The 22,911-nt window shown below is 39.4% G+C and overlaps 1 protein-coding gene and 1 long non-coding RNA gene across 7 annotated transcripts in view; both read left to right on the forward strand.

Moving 5' to 3' along the window:
* Positions 1 to 14,582, forward strand: part of SLC38A9 (solute carrier family 38 member 9) — a 53,862-nt gene extending 39,280 nt beyond the window's left edge. For all 6 annotated transcript variants that reach the window (XM_040579563.1, XM_040579562.1, XM_040579565.1 and 3 more), the window contains 4 exons: positions 2,523 to 2,636; positions 3,934 to 4,082; positions 11,983 to 12,072; positions 13,792 to 14,582. In XM_040579563.1, the coding sequence (XP_040435497.1) occupies positions 2,523 to 2,636; positions 3,934 to 4,082; positions 11,983 to 12,072; positions 13,792 to 13,957 (519 nt within the window). In that variant the 3' untranslated portion in view covers positions 13,958 to 14,582. The remainder of the gene's footprint in view (positions 1 to 2,522; positions 2,637 to 3,933; positions 4,083 to 11,982; positions 12,073 to 13,791) is intronic.
* On the forward strand, positions 8,555 to 11,971 carry LOC121081010. Its single transcript, XR_005825562.1, has 3 exons — positions 8,555 to 8,567; positions 9,872 to 9,874; positions 11,499 to 11,971. It is a non-coding gene; the product is annotated as an uncharacterized LOC121081010 (long non-coding RNA).
* Positions 14,583 to 22,911: the final 8,329 nt, after the last annotated feature.

Below are 22,911 nucleotides of genomic sequence, written 5' to 3' on the forward strand. Positions count from 1 at the left end.
AAAGATGTTCCTGTTACATACACAAACATACACTCTTGTACAAAGATAACTATCTTATATACAGAAGCAGATGTTTGCAAGGGAGATGACATGTTTCAGAAAATAAATTCAGGTTTTCAGGTTGTCTTTATGTCTTGTTGCTTACGGAAATCAAAATCTGGGTGTTCTTTGTATGGTGAGAGCACCTGAAGAAAAAGCTCTTTTGTGTTATGTTCTATAAAAATACATTATCAGAATTATCTCTGCACTTAGTTTCAGTACCGATTAAAGTGTGCACCCTCAGGAATTGTCAGAACATGAACTGGTTAGTATAGTCGGAGGTAATAGCACAACAGTTATCTATCCTTAATTAAGTCTAGTCCAAAGGAAACAGTAATAATTTTGTTTCCAATTGCTTGTCCTCACAACTGCAAGAACTTGTCACACCAAAAATAGTTTTACAGTTGCTTCTAGAGCTTATGTGAGGGCTGAGTGTAAATAACAACTGGGATTTATGCATGAGGAATACACCTAAAATACCAAATTTCAAGCAAGTGAAAACAGGTTTTTACAGGTGATGTGCCTCAAGAGGGTCTTGTGTGCATTTTGAAAAATTTGAAGATGTAGCTGTTATATAAAAACCTGTACAGCTTCTCATGTCACTGAGGAGAGATTCTGGGCATCATTTAAAGAAAACGCTATTGCTCAACATCTTACAGAAGTTGATAGTCCTTACTCAGTGACCAGTGCAAGGGGGGTGAGGACCAGAGAAGCATCTTCCAGCTGCATGTAACTGGACAGCAGGAGGAAGTTTGCAGCTGGAAGCGTGCAGCTGTCTAGGGGTACAAGGGCCACACTGGGTTAAGCTTCAACAGTGCATTGTTGTCTGATGGGATGTATCATTGGCCTTTTGCAGGCTGATGGGGAAAAGGCATCAATCTTCTACCCCAAAAGCACTAGCAACATGAACAGGAGATTCCAGTTCCTTCACTAAAAACTGTCTGCCTTCTGAACTTTGCTTGAAAATGGTAATCTAGCATTATACACTTTCTTCAGGGACCGCCTTGCTCTCGGAAGACCCCAGAAATGTATAGGATGTGCTTCTTTTGTCAAGGAGATAGGGAAATATTTCCATACACAGATGTGAGCAAGTTTTGCCCACGCAGTGAGCTAGCTCAAGGCCATAATTATGATACTGGTCTGGAAGCCATATGGTCCTAATAATTTGGTGCTGTGCCTGAGCTAATAAAACTCACTTCTCAGTCATACAAAAATAGTGTCATGTATTGAAGCTTTACTAGTAATCCTTTAAGAAGCCTGATTATTAGCAACAGCTGAACAAATGGTTTGCTGTAAGGTAATGAGTGTTTTGTAGAGTAACATAAGCTTATATAGAATATAGTTAGTTAATAACAAGAAACAAATGGTTTCCCACTTTATTAAAAATAAAAAAGAATTAATGTAAAAGAACAACCCACTAAGTTTATTGCTATGAGGTTACTCTGATGTATATGTGGATTCCACAGTTTCATAAAGTACTTGAGTAAATTTGCTGCTTATTTCCCAATATAAATATTGCTAAAAGCTTTTATTTATTTTTATGTAGTTGAAAATCTCTTTATATATTAGTTACTTTATAAATATAGTAAAAAATTTCAGAAGTGAACTCTGAAGTTAAGATTTAAATCCATATTTAGGTATATGTAATATAGTTAAATATGGATTTATGACCCTAGCTTTAGCATTTTCTCCTGAAAATCTGTGACTATTATTTAGTGCATCTGCCTGAGGTGGTTTTAGAAATTCAGTCATAAAGCAGATAGGCAATTTTAAATGAAAGAGTTATTATAAAATACAATGCTAAAGCTAAACGACATATATACCTCTGCCTTTGTGTTTTGTTTGAATTTTATTTTTATTTTTTGTTTGATGTAGTGGTCTATTGGCTATGTCTTCCATTATCATGCCATCCATATAAAAGCCTGACATGCTAGTTTCTGGCTTGGAGCCAGTTTGTGTGGATCATCCTCTTAGGTTTCAAAGCAGCATCTTTAAAAATGTCCTTTACATTATATCTGCAGTTGAGTAGGCTGATGTCTGTAATTGTATGCTTTTAGTCCTGACAAGAAATATGGGATTGATGGGCTCTTTTAACAGCTGTCTCTGTGTCCCAAGGCTCTTAGCAGGATTTGTGAATGTAGGGAAGTAGAGGGATTTGCTTGTTTGTTAGTTTTAGAAGCTAATGTAGGTTTGTGCATACAGCAATAACATGCTACATCTATTGGCATATCTGTTTCTTCGTGCCTTTTCTGTATGTAGGTAAGATATATAACACTTGTTTAGCTCCACTTTGGGGTATGTTCTTGCAGCTTTCTGATCTGATCCAGAACCAGTCCCAACTCAATTATTGTAATAAGTATAAAATTAATATTAATAAATATAAAAGTATCAGTAATAAATGCAATAGAATTCTCATGAGGTTTTGCTTTTTGCCTGTTTTGGTGTGTCAGTGTTGGCCAAAATAAGATTTTATTTTTCCTCAGGTGAGAGACCTCTCTATTGCGTACTTCCTGGTGGGGTTAACGTATCTGTATGTGGGAATGATAATTTTTGCATCTTTTCCTTCTCCACCACTATCCAAAGAATGCATTGAACAGGTGAGATATTTTACTGCATTTGTAAATGTAATCCTTTATTAAATATGTATTAAAAAAAGAACTGCTACTGCTTCTTTGCTTCATGACTCACCCTGGGAGACACATCTGTCCTTGACTCTGGTCAGTTGGCTAAAGCCTCATGGGCACTACCACAAGCAGATGAGTAATGCTTGTGTTATCTTACTTATAGTCATGCTGGTTGCCAGCAGTTCTGTAAAAAACAGTTAATAAATACTCTGTGAAAGTGATGAAGGGACCAAAATGAACAAGTGAACGGTTGAGGCTTTAATGTCTTTAGCTTCTTTAATCCTGAAAAGTTTGTTTAGTTGTGTGTGCAGTGACCAACCCCACTCATTGGAATGGTTTCAGGTTCTTCAGAAAAAGAAATACCATGCAAATGCAAGCTTGTTTAGATAGGAGTCCTCGCTATGGGTAGGCTTGGAGGCTAACTGTATGGTGAGCCTTGCCAGCAGAGTTCTTCAGATAATAACACCACATGAAACACCCTGTGAAGGCTATTAAACTGTTTGCTTATAGGCAAGGCCGATTCCCACATTCTAAATTACTTCAAAGATAGGAGTTATCAACTAGTGATCCATTTTACACCAGATGGTCCATGTCTCTTGCATAATATTTAGCAACAAATCAGCATTTAAAGACTAACTCTGACTGTATGTTAGTTAAAATGAGTACCACTGTTGAACCATTAAATGATTTTTTTAACCATTTGAAATAACCTCATGGGGTGAAAGCCACAGTTTAAGAGTAGGTGACAAGTGATTTTTTTCCCATTTATTTTCTGTGGGTATCCTAGGTACTTACAGAGTCATTTGTGTATTTCCATGATACTTAATTCTTATAGTTCTATTTCAGATGTTCCCACTTGTATTATATGATCCCTTCCTCATTTATATATGATCCAGTTTTACTGATTAAATAATTGGTTTTAATATCTAAATGTGATATGACAGATAATAGGAACATATGCATCCATCTGCCTAGAAAATCAAGTGGTGCTTCCACAGCCTTTATTATTTGAGGATGTTCAGAAGATTAGAAAATAACTTCATCTTTAATGCTAACGTGAAAGCTGACATCAGCCCTGTCGTATTAAAAAATCAGTTGGTATTTTATAGGAAGGCAATTGTAAAAGAGAGAGGATATTTCTTGTTACGGAGTTCAATTAGCATTTGCAGGTGCTTGGTATTTATCCCTGTCTTCCACACAGCTATTAAAAATCAGCAGATACATGTAATCAAGCCACCATTGCTAAGTGTAATGTTATTCCTGTGTTTAGAATTTTCTAGATAACTTTCCCAGTGATGACATCATGTCATTCGTTGCAAGAATATTCCTGCTGTTCCAGATGATGACTGTATACCCACTGTTAGGCTATCTGGCACGAGTTCAGCTGTTAAGACAGTTTTTTGGAAATGCTTACCCAAGGTAAGAAGGCTACTTCTTGACAAGAGCTTGGTGGACCTTGCTTAAGTGGCCTTCCATTGTCAGAAATCGGGCTGAGCTTTTGGGGATTTCCTTTGCTGCATTTCTTTTGTTTTTATTATTTTTTTTATTTTTAATTACCATTGCGGTACATTTCAAAAGCTAATTTCACGATGTTTGTGAAGTCAGGGAGTGAATAGGCATGCAAAATAAACTTGCCTGCAGATGAGGACTGCTACAGCTTGGCAGAGCAGAATCAGGGTAGTCTTTTGGTTTAGCTCTTCATTTTGTCAATAAACAGAGGAATTTTGTCAACACAGTTCTTTTTGTGTTACGCATTTATATGGGGGGGGGAAATAAGTTGTACAGGAAAAAAATTTTGTTCAGCAGCATTTCATCAAGTACTCTTTAAGCTGTAAAGGACACCCACTCTGGATATTAGTCTTCCAGGGTGCCATATGTGTTTTGTTTGTGCATAATTAGTAATCATCCATCTGTTTTTAAACAGAGCTGATAGCTAAGTGAGTTGTTAGCCGTGTTATCTAGGCTGCTGCTATGCTTACAAAAATAGTTTTTCACATGCTAATTTCAGAGATGAGCCACACCCCTGCATTTGTACACTCTCTGTACTCCAGGGAAGAGCTAATCTAGATTTCCATTTTAGGTGTTGGGGTTTTTTTACATAAAACCTAGGACATTTATTTTTAGAGTATTGTCTGAATTTGTCACAGCTGAGAAGTTGGCATTGATGTCCAAGTTTCTTATTTTATGTTGTGAATTGCTGTTGATGGAGGAAAGGAAAAAAATATCCCCAGAAGAAATGTGTATTTCCTCTGTGACATCAGCAGTAGCGTACAGGTCTGGGAAGACATTTTTGCAAGTTTCAGGTTTCTTCTGGGTCCTAAAATAGCTATGAGGAGGTCTAGAAATTGGATGCCTAAAATTAGGCAGTGAAATAAGTGCCTGCTTTTTTTAATGCTAAATTGTATGCAGTTCAGCTCTGAGGAGATTTTTAGGAACTGCTGCAACTTGCTGTTGGAAGCAAGGCCATTGATTTAAGTGCTAAACATGGATTTCACAGTCACTGGGAAATAGCCATGTCCTTTATATTATGTGGATGTGCCTCTTCCTATCTCCTCCCTCCAGTTACTCCCTGACCAGAATGGTTTTCATTTCCCTCATGCCCTCTCCTAGAACCTACAGCTTTATACCAGTCTCTTCTCAGGTTAATTCCAGCTTGCTGTTTTAAGCCTTTGTGGTATGACAAATGTGATGATGCAAGTACTTGCTTGGTTCTTGTCTCCAGGATGTCCTGTGGGTAGCTTCACTAATTTTTTTTTTATTTATTTCTCCTTATAGAGAGGTATTTAAAGTTTCTGAGAAGTCAAAAATGGTTTCTAGGAAGCCACTTAAATTGCTCCAACCTATAGTGATAAGGTAGCACGTTCTGGCTGGCTGTGTCTCCTCCCTCTGTAGTACCCCCAGGTATCTCAAATACAACACAAAAATCGCTCAGCTAACCTCCAGGCTGTGGCTTCTGTGCATTAACCATATTATAACTAAGCTCAGCCCTTAATTTTTTTTATGCAGTGGGGACTAACTGAAGACTGTTAGCAAGCACAGGATCTGTCTCTGGGTGGATAGTAAAGATGTACTACCTGATTGTGAAATTTGTCTTTTGGTGACTAGTTCTCACTGATGAAGGTCCTTCAGTAGCACTGGAGCTATATCCCCTTCCTAGGAAAAATTTCAGTATTCTGAGTTTTTCCCAGAGCTGCTTTTGTGGGGAAGCATTTTGCAAGTACAAAGAAGTAGTTCTTACTGACATAAACTGATGTCTCACTGGAGAGCCTGTTGATCCACTCCGGAGAACCTACCTGGAAATACCATGGCTTTTGTGTAGGAAAATGAGCACTCTACTAGTAGTTGTTTATACTTGAATTCTTTTATTGAAATCTTCAATGTCTGGGGCTAACAATTCTCAGGCAGTAAGACTGACCTGCAGAGACTCAAGCTTTAGCTCTCAGATTTGTGCATAAGGTGTATATATGGAGGGGGATATTCCCAGTCACTTGACTGGAGAAAATGTCTATGTAAGTAATGAACCAAAAGGATAAAGTAGGAGAAAAAGAGCAGAACAGAAAGTGGAGTTCTGTGCAGTTCTTCTAGAAGAATTTTGGAAAAAAAACCCAGCAGTTTCAAGTCTTATATTTTTGTGATTGATTTGTATGATTACATTATTTTTCTGCCTTTTCCTATTTTTATTTTCAGGTTGTGGAAGTGAGGTTTAAGGGTGTGCACTGATGGTATATCCATCCATTTATGCAGCACATTGGGTAGTATAGTATGCTGAATTCATATTGATTGTGCGTTTGATGATCTCTGTTGGCAACCTAGCCTTGTTTAACCCTGTTATACAATGTGCTAAATCACATGTATTTCCATAGGGGCATCCTTCCTATATTAAGTTTCCTTTGCAGCTGAGAGAATGTTATAAAATTACCTTCTGGTTACAAATGTCCAATTATTTATTTTTTTTAAAAAATACCTCCTTTGGTCCAGGTCCCCACTGTAAATCTTTTTTAAGCCCTGGGTTGTTCCGTATGGAGGTGCCGCAGGTTTTGCATGAACTGGAAGCTTCCTGATATTAAAAGCCAAGCTTCTTCATATGAACAGTTGTTTGCAGGTGTGAGTCATAGAATGGTTTGGGTTGGAAGGGAACTTAAAGATCACCTAGTTCCAACCCCCTGCCATGGGCAGGGACACCTTCCACTAGACCAGGTTGCTCCGAGCCCCATCCAGCCTGGCCTTGAACACTGCCAGGGATGGGGCATCCACAGCTTCTCTGGGAAACCTGTGCCAGTGCCTCACCATCCTCACAGTAAGGAATTTCCTCCTACTATGTAATGTAATTCTGTTCTCCTTCAGTTTAAAGCCATTACCCTGTGTCCTATCACTGCTTGCCCTTGTAAAAAGTCCCTCTCCAGGTATCCATGTGGATACCTGCTGCTGCTGCTATTGATGGAGTTAATGGATAACCATTAAGTTATTAGCTGGTGCACTTGGAGTCCTGGTTGCATGTTAAAGCTGGCTGATGACTGAATAGCTTAATTACATACATGCCTACAGGGCTCCAGATAATTCTTATTTCCTAGCAGTTACTGTATTGCTAGATCAATTTGATTCTTTGCTTTAACTCCTTTTTCTTTACTGTTTCTCTGTCACTGGATATGATGAAGCACCAAGGTATTTGCTGTTTTATAGTTCTTGGTCTTGACAATTAGTCTAATCCAATGCAGTTTCTACCAAAAGCATCATCAAGCATCATCTTGTTCCACACCCTGGCTTTTGCTGGTGGGCCAGGGATTATAACTGGATTATAACGAGGAATCCATTCCTCAACTTCAGGAGAGCTTTTCTTGTCTGAAGACTGATCCCCATGTCCTTTGTCCCACACTTGTTAGATGCTTTGCAGTGCTGTTTTCTACTAAGTGCTTTGCTGTGCTTATCCATAGTGTATCCTACTAACCTCTAGGTTAGCTCACCCTTTCCAAGTTTAAAAGTTTAAGCAGATGATACATAACTGTTTCTTCTCCCTGGTTTCACATCATGGATAATCTGAACAATGACAGCTTGCTTGTGTGAAGCATACAGGAAATGAGTAGCATCCTCCATCCTGCAGCGATCAGGAGGAGAGCAGAAGCCTCCTGCTTCTAAGGACAAATCTCCTTCCTCTTACAATACCAGTATCAGTCACCCGTGTCTCTGTCTATTTTAAAAACAAGTAAGTGTGTAGGCATGCTGGGCCCAGTCATCTTCTGACAAGTGTCATCACAAAGCATTCAGCCTTTCTGTGCTTCCTACAAAAGGTTTAGGCACAAGCAAAGGAGTCCTAATTCCTTCTTTCATTTTGCAAAATGTATGCTAGTGTACAGGCTACAACACAGAAAGTCATGTACTGGGATAAAAACCAAGGAACTGTTCATTCTCTTCTTCCCTCCCTGGTGGGGTAAAGCAAGTCCAAGATGTCATGTACTGGGAAATTATTTCTTTTCTAGTGAGGTATGTTTGCAATGGCATCATTTAGGGTGACTTAGGGCTAGAGGCATGTGGTTTATATGCTGTTTCTTACGTGACTCTGGATCTTCTTACATGTACAGAAAGCTCACTTTTTTATTATTGTTATTGGCTCTTGGCTACAGTGATACTGGTGACAGAGATTCTCTTGATTAATTATATGCTGCACTTGAAATGCTGTGTACAGTCATCTGATCAGTTTTTAAAACCTAACATCTTCCCTGTTCTGAGAGGTTAAATAAGCTGATGGAAAGAAATCACTTGGCTTTCCTTAAAGATTGTCCTCCCCTTACTCCATGGTATCCCAGCAGACCTGCCAGTTCTCCCACAGAAGTGTCTTCTGATGCAGTGAATTAATTTCTGCTGTTTGCATGTGTGTTATCTGCCTTTCACCTAGCCTCTGTCTTGCTTGTAACTGCTGTTCTATAGATTCATAGTCTTTTGATTGATGTCACTTGAGTGAGATTTCCAGGAAGAAAACACATTTTTAGATGCAGTAACCTTCCCCAATTCTTATTTGAATGATCCTGTTTTGCTTTTTTCCTTGCTTTCCTGTTTCCCTTTTTATGCATGTTCACCCTGTGACTCCAGTCTGAGTCCAGCTCTTCTCATGTCTTTGCGTCTGACCTCAGGGGATTTAAAAATGTCCCCTGCCCTAGGGTTTGGTTTCAGTTTTCAATATGATTCTTACTTTGCGGGTGCTGAAGTTAATTAGATATATGTGGTCACTGTTGTTCAGTGGTTTAAGTGTAACTACCCCTTCTGCAGGACAGAACTTGATAGAGCAAGCCCTCTAATGATCTTGTGGCATACCAGGTTGTTTCTCGACTCTGTCAGCCTGAGACGTTAACCTTGCAATGGGGGAAAAAAGCAAGACTAAGGAGAAAGCTTGATTTTATTTTTTTCTGCCTCTTTAATATTATTTTTGTGGGATTGCAGGATTTTTGCATGTAAGCAGTGATTCTCTTTATACAAAAGAGCTAGAGTCTTCGTCTGCTCAACTGAGAATATTGAGACTGAGGACAGAATATAAAAGATGAAGCACCACATGCTGCTCTTGGATTGCCATGGATGTGCCTCTTTTGTGAATTACCACCTCCTTGTGGCCTTCCAGCATGTGCCTCAGAGCAGCAGCCCTAATCAGGCTGCCCAGGCAGACTGTCCACCCTGACATGGGTGAGCCCATCCTGCTGCCATTGATCATGATGAAGAAGGTTATGCTGCTTAGAAAACAGCTGTGTGCCAGCAGGGTGGTTAGGTAAAGAGGGGCCACATCTTTTCTGATCTCTAACATCACCTAAATACTTTTCTTCCTATAGTCATAATAAGCAGAGGTGGTATGGTTATGCCCCCACAAAATACTGGTGTTTTGACTGCCCTTTTGCAATGTGTGGTGGACATTAATTGTACCATAAACCATTGTCAGGCTAAAACTGAGCAATGTAGAACTTGTTAAAATGTCACAGGCTATGAGAAGTGCTTGTCCCTTCTGTAGTGCACCTGCATGAAACTTACAGTCCTTTGCATAATACTATGTCAAATGATACAGCTACTAGTAACCTAGTGTTACGAGTAACCTAGATTATCAGATTCTTCTTTATTCAGAAGGATATTTTTTTCCTAAATGATAATGCCCTTTTCTGCATTAAGAATGAGTCTTTTTCCTGTCTTGAACCTGAGATGAACTGTGAATGTCTATGCCTAGGTAAAAGAAGGGGGTTGCAGGTTCAACACTTGTCCCATAACGTGGTTATAGCTTGGGCTGTTTCAAAAGGAGCAAGGATATTCCAGAGGAGAAATACAGTGTAACCTTTTTGCCCTGAAACAGACAGATTTAAATCCTTTTCAGACTTTCTGATTTTGTTACTGTTCTTGAGGATGCTGCTTAATTGTTACAAATAAAACTGCAAAGCAGTACTCTGCAAATACTGAATTGTTTTGGAGTCCAGCACTTTGAGGCAATTGTTTCCAGTTGAGCCAAAACACATTTCCCTCCACCCCAATTATTTTTTCCCAGATCAAGAAGCTGAAAAATGTTTCATTTCACACCAGACATATGCATGCACCACTTTGCTTTTCAAGTTACAGGACACTAGAATTAATTTTTTTAAAAGCAACAACTTTGAACTATGAAATCACATCTTCTGTTTTAAAGCATGCCAGAATGAAATACTTCAGACTTTTTTCATGTTTTCTGCTAAAATATTCTGAACTGACCCAGATTTGCAAAAACATTTTCTAATTACTAAGCCTGTACTCTTTTTAATCCCTCTTGCTAAAAAATAAATCTCAGGGGAAAAAAGAATGGAAGGAGTGCCATCATTTTCTGTGTTCATAAACTTTTGGCTTCAGTTGTGCTGACAGTAAGATTTGCAATCTGCTGTGTGTGTGGGGAGAGAGGAAGTAATTTTTAATGGCAAATGCTTTTTTGTGAGCAATGTAGTTAATTGGCTTTCCATAGCAGTATTAGAGAAGCAGTAAACATTTGGTCCTTTTTCACCTAACAAGTCTGATTCTTGGGATTTTATTTTTTATTCTTGGGGTTTTACCAGGTTTATATCCAATTATGTTTTTGTTAAAGTTTGAGCTGCTGTATTCCCGCTACTATCTTCAGTCTTGGAGGTACACCTCTTGTACCATTGTTAAAAGTGTCGTGTACAAAAAGATACTATTTCTGTCTTTTTTAAATCAATTTTCAAGAGCAAACATTAGAAATTGTCCATAACTTAAATTATTCCTTTGTGTTTAAATTACCTCCATTCTCCTAAACTTAATGAGACTGTGGCTCTAATCTTTCTTCCTAACTCGGAAACTGGCAACCAGTCTTTCAGCCGTGGAAGTTGTCACTTTTAAAAAGCTTGTTAGTGACATCCTCCATAATACAGATACTTTCTGCAGTTAAGAAAAAATCAGCATTGGCTTACAGTTTTTGTTTATTTTAAGAAATCAAATCCTCCAGAAGAATAAACAAAACCTGTAAGTGTATGTATGTTTCCTCTGTGTCAGTTCTTTTTTCCCTTCATAGAGACAGCTGTGTGACCAAAATATCACAGTTTTTTACTATGTTTCCTGACTTTACCTTATGTTACAATATACCAACATTTCATATTCTCTAGAGAAAATTGATAGTCTCCTGAGTCTCAGCTCTGTTCGTAACTACCCTAAGTTTTGCAGAACAGAAAATATCCATTGTTTTCATCCTTAATGCAAAAAGGAAAGCAAAAGTAAAACATCTGTAAAAATTAATTCAACAGAAAAATTCCAACATAAATAATACACAGGTCATATATTAAATGACATCCAACATTCTAAATGTTTGTCCTCTATCAAAATGCATTAGAGGTCAAATTTTAAGGTGTCATTGCCCTCCTAGTATTCTGTCTGATGTTTTCTACTTGGTACATCTTTTCCTTTCTTCTGGTTTCTATTACTTCACTTTGAGCAATACAGATCATTCTCTGAACAAGCTAATTCTTTCGTGGGGGAATTAAGTTATGCCGTATTGTTTCTTTGGTATTTGTACATCCATCTGAAATATTTGAGAGCTAAGTACCACGTATGGTGTTTTTCAGAAGAACTGCCAAATTACACATACTTACTCCTTAAGAATATGTTGAGTCAAAACACTAGATATTTAGCTTGGCACTCTTGAATATTCAGTAGATGTTATGTTTGCTGTGAAATTAATTAGCTTTAATAGAGTGAGTCGTGCAAATGGAAACACCATCCATGTTCCAGTTAAATGTTAATGTAAATGAAGGATAATGGTGGTATTTTGTAATAAATGAAGCATAGATTTTAACACTGTTTCTTCACTTCCATGTAGCATTTTCCATGTGCTCATCCTGAATGTAGCAATCGTAGGAGCTGGAGTAGCAATGGCAAGATTTTACCCAAATATAGGAGGTATCATAAGGTGAGTGTTGCTTGCACAATGAACTTACCTGTGTTGTTGCTCCATGTTTGTCTCTTGATGTTGAAAAGGAATAGTATGAATGCAGGTAATTGTGTCATTGTATTTTGTGAGGCTTATACCTTTTAAGTTGTAAATAATGATATAGCAGCATAGACAATCATCTCTCTTGAAGTTCTGAGAAGCACCTATCTGTAATTGTGCCTCTGTATCTGAGGTGATTTGGATGATTCCCAAGATTTCATTGGGTCTGTATTTGAGGACCTTGTAACTATACCCTTGAAAGAATATGGTGTCCATAGAAAAGCTGCTTGGTTTTTGTGTGGCTTCTCTCAAGTTTTTATTTTGTGTTAAGACCATTTGAAGCTATTTTGAAAGTCTGTAATAAAAATCCAAGAAAACAAGTAACTTCAAAGGGAAGAGTGACATAAAAATTATACTTCTACGTGATATCTTAAATTTACCATGTTACAAAACACCTAGGATTTCTATAATTGAGAAAGATTAGAGGAAGCAATCTAATGAGGTTTGTTTTCTACATATTTGTAATAACACCGCCATTCATGCCTAGTTTGCATCTTTCCTACAGCAACCAGGAGAGGGAGGTGTTTAAAAATATAGGAATCTGCAATTGTAAAACCAGAATGACAGGCTTGAGTCTGACCAGAGTAGCAAAATAACTTACTTTTGCTCAGTAGCTGATTCTTGAGGGTTTTTTCTTTTCATTTTTTTTTACTTGTCCTTTTAGTGAAAATGTTTGTATTCCAGTAATAGAGATGGTCTGGTTATTAATTCCAAATAAATATCATGCAACACATTTCTCTGTTTGCAAACTGATCCTGGTCTCTGCTGATATGTTCATACTGTAAGCAGATATTTTGAATAGTGAATTTCCAGGTGATAAATTGTCCATGTACGATCTTAACTTAGGTATTCGCTCATTTTGTGTTGCATATGGTTACTCTGTATTATGATGTTTCATCTGTCTAAAAGGGATGTTCATATATTTGAAATAAAATAAGTTATTGTTAGTTAATAATGCATATTTGGCTGCAGTATAACTTAGTAGGTGGAAACTCACAATAGGGGAAAATAAAGAGGTTTTGATAAGCAAGGGGGTGGTTACAAAAAGGACAGTTAAATGTTTCATTTGCTGTCGTTGATCATGTTCCAGGAGGGCATGTTGGTCTTTCCAGGTCTGGAGAATGATTTGCTAGAAGCTCATTAAATAAATTAAAACAAAAGTTGAAGATTCAGGAGTGTTTCTGTGCTCACGTTTTAACAGGTGTCCTCAGATGGCTGGTGTGCAGTGAGGTTTGTAGTTCTGACAGTAAAGGATGCCTAACAAAGGATGCACTGTCCAGTCACTTTCTGTTGCATGTTGACAAATTTCCCCAAAGAACGTAGAAACATCAAGTCAAAGATAGGCAGTCAGTCCCAGAAGCATGTGGGGATGGAACTGAAACTTCAGAGGCATGTCAGAGGGCAGGTGCAGGGGAGCAGGGGGCTGAGCAACACAGAGTGGAGATAACTAAATGCCATTGAAGGAGGTAAAGGACAGCAAGGAACAGAAACTGATGTTTAGTGACTGCAGATAGACATTGTTCAGCCAGACTGACAGTTCATTGGTTTGAGGGGGGGAAATGATAACCAGAAATAAGAGTTAATGCAAAGCATTCTATTTTTTTCTTTTCTTCTTCCCCTCTCCCTGCCTTTCCTCAGATACTCTGGAGCAACATGTGGTCTGGCCTTTGTATTCGTGTATCCGTCCCTCATCTACATGATCTCCCTGCATCGTGCTGGGCAGCTGACGTGGCCAGCATTGATCATTCACATCTTTATAATCCTCCTTGGACTGGCGAATCTGATTGCACAATTTCTATTGTGAAAACTCCCCCTTCTCCCTGTGGCTGTGACAAATGGTACTGTGACATTTGGCCGCAGCCTTGAGCAACACCGTCATGCATGAGAATGAACAGTCCTCCATGTGATCTTGAGAAAAGATGCACCTTTGAAACAAATTTAAAACACATCTTTCAGGTGCTTGACAGAAAACCTGTCTTGCTGCTCTAAAATAAAAACGATTATGCAAAGTGAAATGGTTCAGATTTGAGTGAGGTAGTTCTCCTGGTTTTGTTGAGTGTATATCAAAAATTAATGAAACTCATGTATTCTCATTTTTTACAGCACACTTCTCAAAACACACAACTTTCAGCCTCAGGCCGTAGAACTCCTCTTTCCTCCAAAGGAACTGTCCTTACCTTTATTAACGAATACGCTTTCACAGAATTGTTCAGTTTGTTTGACTCTTTTGTTGCAGTTATTTTTCTGTTTTGTTTGGAAAATTAAGAAATTATTGTCTTTTTTTGTTGTTTAGGTTAATTTATAGTCATTTGGGGTAAAATGCATTTTTAATTTTGAATATACTATGAAATTGTTTTGGCAGTGGTTTTCCTCTACAAAATCCCAACTAAAAGAAACAATAAACTCATATTGCAGTGTTCTATTGAGAACCAATATGTACACAAGTTGTGATCTTACAATGAAAAAAGTCAGAAGGATAAAAAAAATTAGATCGAGACAATTAAAATTGAAAATCCAGGCTTGACCTCACTTCAACTCTGTTAACTGAGCTATTATGTGCTGTGAAGTTGTCTTGTCAGGGGTTGCATGTGGTTTTATAGATTCACGTTGAACACAATGTTCATCACAGGCTTGCTCCCTCCCTGTTAGGGTCTTACTCTAGTGGTCTCTCAGTGTGCTTTTCCACTATATTACTCTAGCCATTTTGGCTGTGAGCAGAGAGACAAAGCTAGCACTCTTCAGAATTGTTGACTAAATCAAATAATTTAAGTAATTCCTAACAGAAGCTGGAAAAATCTGGGAACGGTTGAGTTGTGGTTTTGGTTTGGTTTGGTTTTTTTAACTTCTTGTTTACTAACTAAGAGGATGTACATGTGTAAGCACACAGACACCTTCCTTGACTTACCATCTCTGAGTCTGAGCCTTAACCCAAAACATGCAATAATTAAGTTGCCAGACACTAGTGGAATGTCATCTTTTGTGGTTGGGGAGAGTAAAAACTCCTCTTCGTACAGAATTTCAGTGTATTAACATAATCAACATCTGTAGAATAATAGAAAGAGGATTCTGAGCAATGCTGAATTCCACAGTAAAAGAGGAAAATAGTTGGAGTGATGCAATATTTGTGAAGTAGGAGTTGAGTGGGAAAGATAATTACATTGCAGGGTAAGAGTTCATTTTGTCATCAGAAAGGCAATGAAAAACATAACCTAGATTGTTACCATGCTTCTCTGGGAAATTATGTGATTTTTTGTAGTAATGATGTAGATCTGTTTGTTTGAGTTAGGCTCCTTAAACTGCATAAATGTCCTTTGATTTGTATGAATTACAAGATCATATGGATTTGCAATATTATCTGCAGAATAGGACAATTATTTCAGATATATTTTTTTTTTCTTGTGAAACTTTTTTTGCCTTTAAATCATAATTGGAGAATACATCCATCATCTGTTCTGTATTAGAGAGAAGTGTTTTCCCCATCCTGGTCATTTTCCCTGTGTATACTCTTGTCTTCCACTGCTTGGTTTCCTTACTCCCTAGGGTGTATCTGCCCACCCTTTCCACTGCCTGACAGTGAGCCTGTCTTGCGGTGCTGACATCATTAGCAGTGGCCAACACATCTGCTTTTTAGGGACTGGGTCTGACCTCTCCCATAAATACTTCCTTGGATGTCTAGGTAGTCATCACTGCATGTAACTTCATGGCAGCATTCCCTCGACATTCTCAGCAGCGCATGTCACCACTTAAAAGAGGTTGGGTTTTTTTTACTTTCCAACAAACTTCCTCATCTTTCCAACAAATTTACATATTTACAGTTCCACAGCCGTAGCATGTTGCTAAACTCTCCACAGTTATTTGATACAGATGAGAAGTGCTTAAACACCAAAAAGGAAGAATGAAAGATGCAGGATTTCAAGCATCATTGGCTTATTCACGTTAAGCTCTTGGGCTTATTTGCTATAAATTCAGTGCTTAATTTAGGTCCAAACCCTGATGAGCGCAGGTACTTCAATTTGGTTATGTCCCTCTATGTTCCATCTGAGTGACTTCAGAAGTTAAATCTTTGCCATTGAAGCAGATAGTAGAAGGCCCATTGATTTCAGCAGAATTAAATCCTCTTAGGATCTAGTAATTCAGCAGCAATTCCCAAGTAAGACAGCGTTAATGGTGAAGTTAATTGCATCTTCTGTCCGCTTGTCTGTTTTCCAGTTGTGCAGTGTACAATGATTTGACAATATTTAGAAGGAAATTATTCAGTACCTTTCTAAAAGCCTGTTTTAGCTCCAGGTTGCAGAGATAGGTTCTTGCTGCACTGTTTATTTATACAGGCCTTTAACAACTTTGATTTGAATTATAAATTGATAAGTAGCATTAAAGTGATAACAAATATTCCATTATACTCATCACCTGGAGTACATTTTCTTATGAGAAAGTATTTTTTTATTTTACTATATGCAGTTGAGATATTCGCAAGTGTTAGAGCAAGTTAGGACTGTGTAAGTAGAATGGCATTTTTAGGGTTTCTTTTCTTTGTCAACATCCTAAGTTAAGTAATGTTTTAAAATTTAATGGCAACTTAAGTGGGCTAAAAGACCAGAAGTAGATTGCAGTGTCTCTTTTCATGCAAGCGCATAATGCAGTTCTCCACAAATGCACACTTCATCTTACTTGCTCATGTGACCCTGCAGTGATGGCCAGCTAATTCCAATTCCTTATGTTCTCTGTTCCAGCAAATCATCATGTGATTTAGTGGAGCAGAAAAAGTAATATATGGACCCAATGGTGTATTTTGAAATGTAATTTATTACCTTCTCATAGAAGAAAAGTAATTTCTGCTGGAAATACTGAATTCTGACATTTGAGCTTTTCTGAAGTAAGCTGTGAGGTGAAATACTGTTAGCTCTGGGCATTGAGTAGGAATCTAAGGTTTTCTTCATAATAGTACCAGGCTTTGTTTGGCACCATCCCTACCTCATTGCACTCTGAAAATCCAGGCCTCCATATTACGAAGTAACTCAGTGATGCAAGTTGAAGTGTTCATTGCATGAGGCTCAAGCAGCTGTAATCATATCTGCTAATACCATCAAGCCAAAATCCAGATCTCAAGATCTATAAGGCATTAACCCAGCATGACCTTTAAAAATTGCCAAAGCAATCGGTAGCCAGGGAAATTCCCAGGAAGCTCCGTGAGCAGTTGTGGAGATGCCTGTGTGGTGAAGCTGTGGACATGTCTGTGGGTGATCACAGACAGTCTGAGCAGGGAGACCAATGCAGTAGTTTTTTCAGTGGGGGCTTTGTGATGGACAGAAGTAGTTGTAGTTTCTAAGGGCAAGGATGGATGAAGGGGCTTTTATGTCTGCCTTCAGCCGTGACGAGAAAGAATGATCTCCATATCCAGGCTTGTACTAACCTCATTGCCTTCTGTGTAATGGCCTAGCCTCATCTGTTCCAGTTTCTTAATATTATCATGACCTAGATTCTTCCTTTCAGGTTCTAGCTGCCTTCATAATCTGTCCTGTGCGTATTAGCTGTTTCCCCTTGCTCTTCCAGTCACTCACAGCTGCATTTGTTCCTACAAATACATTTTTCTTGTTCTGTCTGGATTAATAACATAATGTATTAAATCCTGCAGCTCAGATTATCTGCACAGCAAAAATGAGCGTTCAGGATTCAAATGCTGCATTAAAAACCAACAGGCTCAGGGAGGACATTTTATGTAACATTTACTTTTTTCTTAAAAGTTCATCCTTTCAAGCTCCATGTACAAAAAATATCTGAATGGGTTGTTAGATTGACAGTTTGCCTCCTCAGCCTCCAAACTGCCCCCTTCTCCACCAGGTTTCTACACAACCCTTGGCCTTTGATTACATGATCATGCAACTTCTTTTCCTTAGGGATCTTGAGGGTGTGAAGGTTGCAAGAGCCGTTGGTTCCCTATCATTGCTCCGAGCTGGCATCTCGTAACTTTGAGTGCTGACCTTAGGGCAAAATTAGCGTGCAAGAATGTGCAGTCAGCCCTGATGTTGCTTAAAACTCTGTTGTGCCCCCATGTTGAGGGTGGATGTCTTTCCAGCGTGGCGCAATGGAAAGCTGAGAGGCAGCAACACAACAGTGTAACTGAATGCTGGAGCTGCTGTGGGAAGGAGAGACTTCCCAGAGTAACTGAGACTCTTGCATCTTTGCTAGATAGTCTGCGTTCTGGGAAGTCCCAGAGACTCCTGCATACATGCATCCAGGCTGATGCTGCAATGGCTGTGCTCTGCAGCAAAACAGTGATAAGGAAGGTGAGACATATGGTAGCCTCCAGAAGGCGTATTTTTGCCTTTCAAGATGTTTTACTCCAGAGGACAACTGCACTTAAACATCTGACATGATTATAATGGATATGAAGGCACCTGAGGAAAAATAATAATGTGAAAAGGATTAGTGTTTGGTAATAGCTGGGAGAGGCTGTACCAGCAAAAGTGTCCCTCTTGTCTTTGACGGGAAGCAGAAATTCATTTCCATGGGCAGCTCATGAAATTTGGGGGCTGTCTTCAGTAATGAAAATGCTATTGTAGCAGAGCTCTCAGTAACTTCCTATTAGGAAGTAAAATATTAGTAATATGGAAAACACTGATATTGTTTGTTTTAGCTCATTGTACCATGCTTGATGGGGGAGTACAGTGTAAGCTTTTCCCTCTGAGTTGGTGTTCTGTGAGGTTGAAGTCACGATCAGCATATTTAATTTCTTCCGCAGCTAGAACACCATTGAACTTTTCTTGGAAAGGAACAGGACTCAATTTGCCAGACCCTCTCTACCTCTCTCTTGTAATTTCAGATGGTGGAACCAGTGCTACTGAACTTTGCATTTCCAAACACCAACTGATCTGAGTGGGGCAGAAAGGGTTTCTTTCCACTCACACCACCTCCACCCCCCATTTTACCTCATTTTGGCTTTTCCTGTATACCTTCTTTTTGTAATCCTGAAGTAGGTTAAACATCCCAGGTAAAAACTGCGGCTTTATGTAAAACATTTTTTGGTCCTTTCTGAGTATGTTTATGTTGCAGCTTGGCTAAAGCTCATTGAATTATCTCCAATAGCCCACAGACTGTTTAAAAACTGCTGTCCATGTGTTTCTTTTCATCATTGTTTGAATGGTCTTTCTTCAGTTCTGTGGACCTTGTTAACTTCTGACATTTCATTAAACTGCTAGAGGAAGTTGAGATTAGTCAGGTCATTTCAAATCAACACAGCAAAGTCATTCAGCTGCGGTATGTGGGGAGGAGAAATGCCTACACATTGAGTTCCAGGCTAGATATTAAATGCCACACCGAACAGAGACATTGTCCCCACTGCCCAGCTGGCTTAATCTCTTAGAGCAAAAGGAGATTGAATTACAAAATTACCGCGGGGCTTTCAAAATTACAGGCCAGTTGTGGGAGGAGAGGGGAGGCTGTTTTGCATCGAAGCTGCTTTTTTTTTTACTTATCTCCTCAGTAAATACCGCTTTTTTGCATCCGGGTGTGTAATAAGAGCCCAGGTCAGGATACTGAGTTACTGCGAGCAAACTCGGGGACATCCCTTCACTTTCCAGCGTAGGAGTTCAAGGGATCTGGGCTGGTACAGGGTGGTAGAGGCAGCGAAGATGATTCCCACCGATGCTTTGTGCTGGCTCTGTGGTTTGGGATTTGGAGGTGGTCACGTTCGCTTGGCATCTTTTCTTCTGTAGAAGTGCAACGCTCTTTACTAAGGGAAGGCTAGATCTCACCTATCCTGTCTGCAGTCCTTCGGCTTGAAAGGGATGATTTGCATAACTAAAGTCCTTTGTTATGGAAATACAGCTGCTGTTTAGGACGCAGCCAGGCTGACAATGCACAAAAGATTATATCCTGCCTCTGTGAAAGTTACTGTGAGCAGTTTACTCTTGCCTGGGAAACTGCTGCCTTCTTCCTGAGACTAGATTTATTAAGCCCTTGAAATCACTTCACATTTCTTTATGGTGCCACCAACTCCCTAGCAATTTTTGTAGTGGCAATTCAAGTTCAAGTGTCACCTTGTCTCTCCTCTTGATATATTTGTGTATGTCAAAGGAGTCAGAAATTAGGGTTAACCTCTGACAGCCAAACTCCAGCTAGCTGTGATTTGTTCTGTGAATAATTAGTTGGGGTATCGAAAGCGTAACAAAATTTGCTGTTCTTAATGCTGGGTAGGGGTAGGGATGGATTTTTTTAAACTAACTGAAGTCTGGCCTAAAACAATATTAGTCTGTGAAAACAGTGAGTAGCAACTGCATACACAGTTCCTTTTCCTACACCAACAGCAGAAACCAAGTTTAGTTCAACAAAATATGACAGCCTTTGCACTCTGAGTGCACTTGTTTATACCACAGACAGCACTTACTTTCCGCAGGCAGACAGCTACCCCGTCATAGCAAGTGCAATAAATGATGGGCTAGAGCTCCTCCAGAAATATACTCTTACCTAGAGGCGCATGGGTTTTCTTTCCTTCCCTGTTTTCATAGATAGCTGGGTCCCCAATGAGCCCCTTTTGGACAGGTTTGTTCACCTGATTTACACCTTGGTAATAAATTTCTATTTAGTGGCATCAGAGGAGTATGTATGTGATCACAGGCTCCCATGCTTTCCCTGAGAGCTTGCAAGACTGTCCCAGTTATTTCCACAGTGAAATCTGCCCTCAATTCCCATCTGCACTGGAATGTCTATACGTACCTCGGAGGCCAAACTGCACGTAAACTTCAACCATTGGGTAAACTTGTTAAAAACCTGGCTTCTATGGTTTTATTGTGAGAGCACCACACCGTTTTCTTTAGCACATGACTGAGTCTTTTATCTTCATCCCATGTGTTTATACAGGGAAAATCGGGCCATCGGACAGCAGAATGTTTTAACATTGCATATGCTTCCCAGTGCACCCTGCCTAAAGCAGGTCTCTTAATCTGATAACGTGATCTTCTATGTTGAATCAGGGACAGAAACACATCAACCCTGCTTTATCCAGTATGTGAAGTGTCTGGGAAAAAGTTCACCAAAAAGTACGATCTATAAGAAAGACAACTACAAAAAGAGAAGCTTTAAAAGTCGTGAAAATGCACATAAACAAAATTTTCTGGCAAGGGTAGCCTAGACCTCTGGCTTACTTGGGACAGTTGCCATCAATAAGGAATCTTTCCCTTTGCTTTCAGTGGGCACTGATTCAGGTCTTGGAGAAATTACTTGTGAAAAGACTTTGGCAGTTGGGGAAGATTCCATCAGAAACAGTGGGACTCAGCTTTCCACGCAAGAAACTGGGTATACTTCAGCAGCTGTTACTCAGATGCGTCGGTCAGATCTGCATCACAGTTTGCATGCTATATTGCTGAGTGTGATATTACAGATTTACCTTTAAAAAAACTCACTGAAAGGGTGAGTACCAAAGTAAAACACAGACTATAGCTAGGAAGCACAATCTTTTTTTTTTTTTTGTGTGTGTGTGCATGTGCAGTGATAACTCATACAGGAAAAAAACGAATACCTTTGAAGTACCCTTAGCTGGCTGTTTCATCCCAGGGTGGATCTTGCTTTCTTTTGATTCCTTGGGCAAAAATTTCCAAGCACTCTGGGATTTGTGTGTAGTTGCATTGTTGGTCCCCTGTGTACTTGTTCTTTGCCTGTTATTTGTCAGCAGCATTTCTCTGTGGAGTATTTCTAAGTGCTGTATGAATTTCCATGCAGTTCACTGCCCTCCTTACTCACTACAGCCACAAACCTCAAGCCAGCAGACAGCTGGAGAGGAGCTGTGAACTTTTTTGACCACATTGATTTTAAAATGTTACGCCAGGGTATATATAAAGTCACGGAAGCCTCAGAGCTCAAGTTTTCTGCCATGTGCTTCTCCATCATCCCCACCACTCGTAGGTTGTATTGCACTGCTTTTTAGAGCAACTAACCCCCAGTTTTGCTTAACCAAACTACCAACTGTCCCTGTTCTGCCACTCCTAATGGCATTTCTTCTTCAGCAGATAAATAAATAGTTGTGTGGCCCATCAGCTATCCCTTCAAAGGAGTCATTGGCCTGTGCAACTCAAGTAGAAGGAATCTCTTTTGGGCATGTAGAGGCCTAAGTACTCACATTCTGTTGCTGACCTGTTTAGAGAAGGCACCACTGGGTATGCCTGGCACACAAATAACGTGCATCTATCAGTCATTGCTTGAACCCCTGAAATACACATTACACCCCTTTGTCATTAAGTTTGCCCATGCTGGGTTGTGAGCAGAGCAGCCACCTTGATATCCAGTCCACCAAGAGGATGAGTGTGTGATGACACTCAGCTTGACAGCCTGGCTCTCAGTGATCAATAAAACGTAACGGTTCTAGCTCTAAGGATTCTGATCTCATGTCGCGTGTTGGACATGAAGGCCCAAGTGGATTCAAGAGGTGTACTTCCCACTGGCTGTAAAGGTGAGGGAGCAGTGAGTGGCAGATGCGCTGGTATAACACAGGTACACATAGCCACAGCTGCTCCAGGCTATACCCAGCTTCCAGCCATTCACACCTGAGAGGGGTGCCCTCCAGCTGGCAAATACACCATGGTTGCTACACTTGGTGTACCTCTGCGGACTGCTGTGCTGTTCTTACTTCAGGAACTTTTAAAGGGGGTAAAATTATGCCTTACTGATCACACCAAAGCTGTAGAAGAAATAATAGGAAATTAACAGAAAAATGGCAGGCAATGGCAAAAGCTACCTTAGGACATGTGCAGTTCCACCCAGAAACCT

This window comes from Falco naumanni, chromosome Z (genome assembly GCF_017639655.2).
Source record: "Falco naumanni isolate bFalNau1 chromosome Z, bFalNau1.pat, whole genome shotgun sequence".
NCBI classification, from domain to species: Eukaryota; Metazoa; Chordata; class Aves; order Falconiformes; family Falconidae; genus Falco; species Falco naumanni.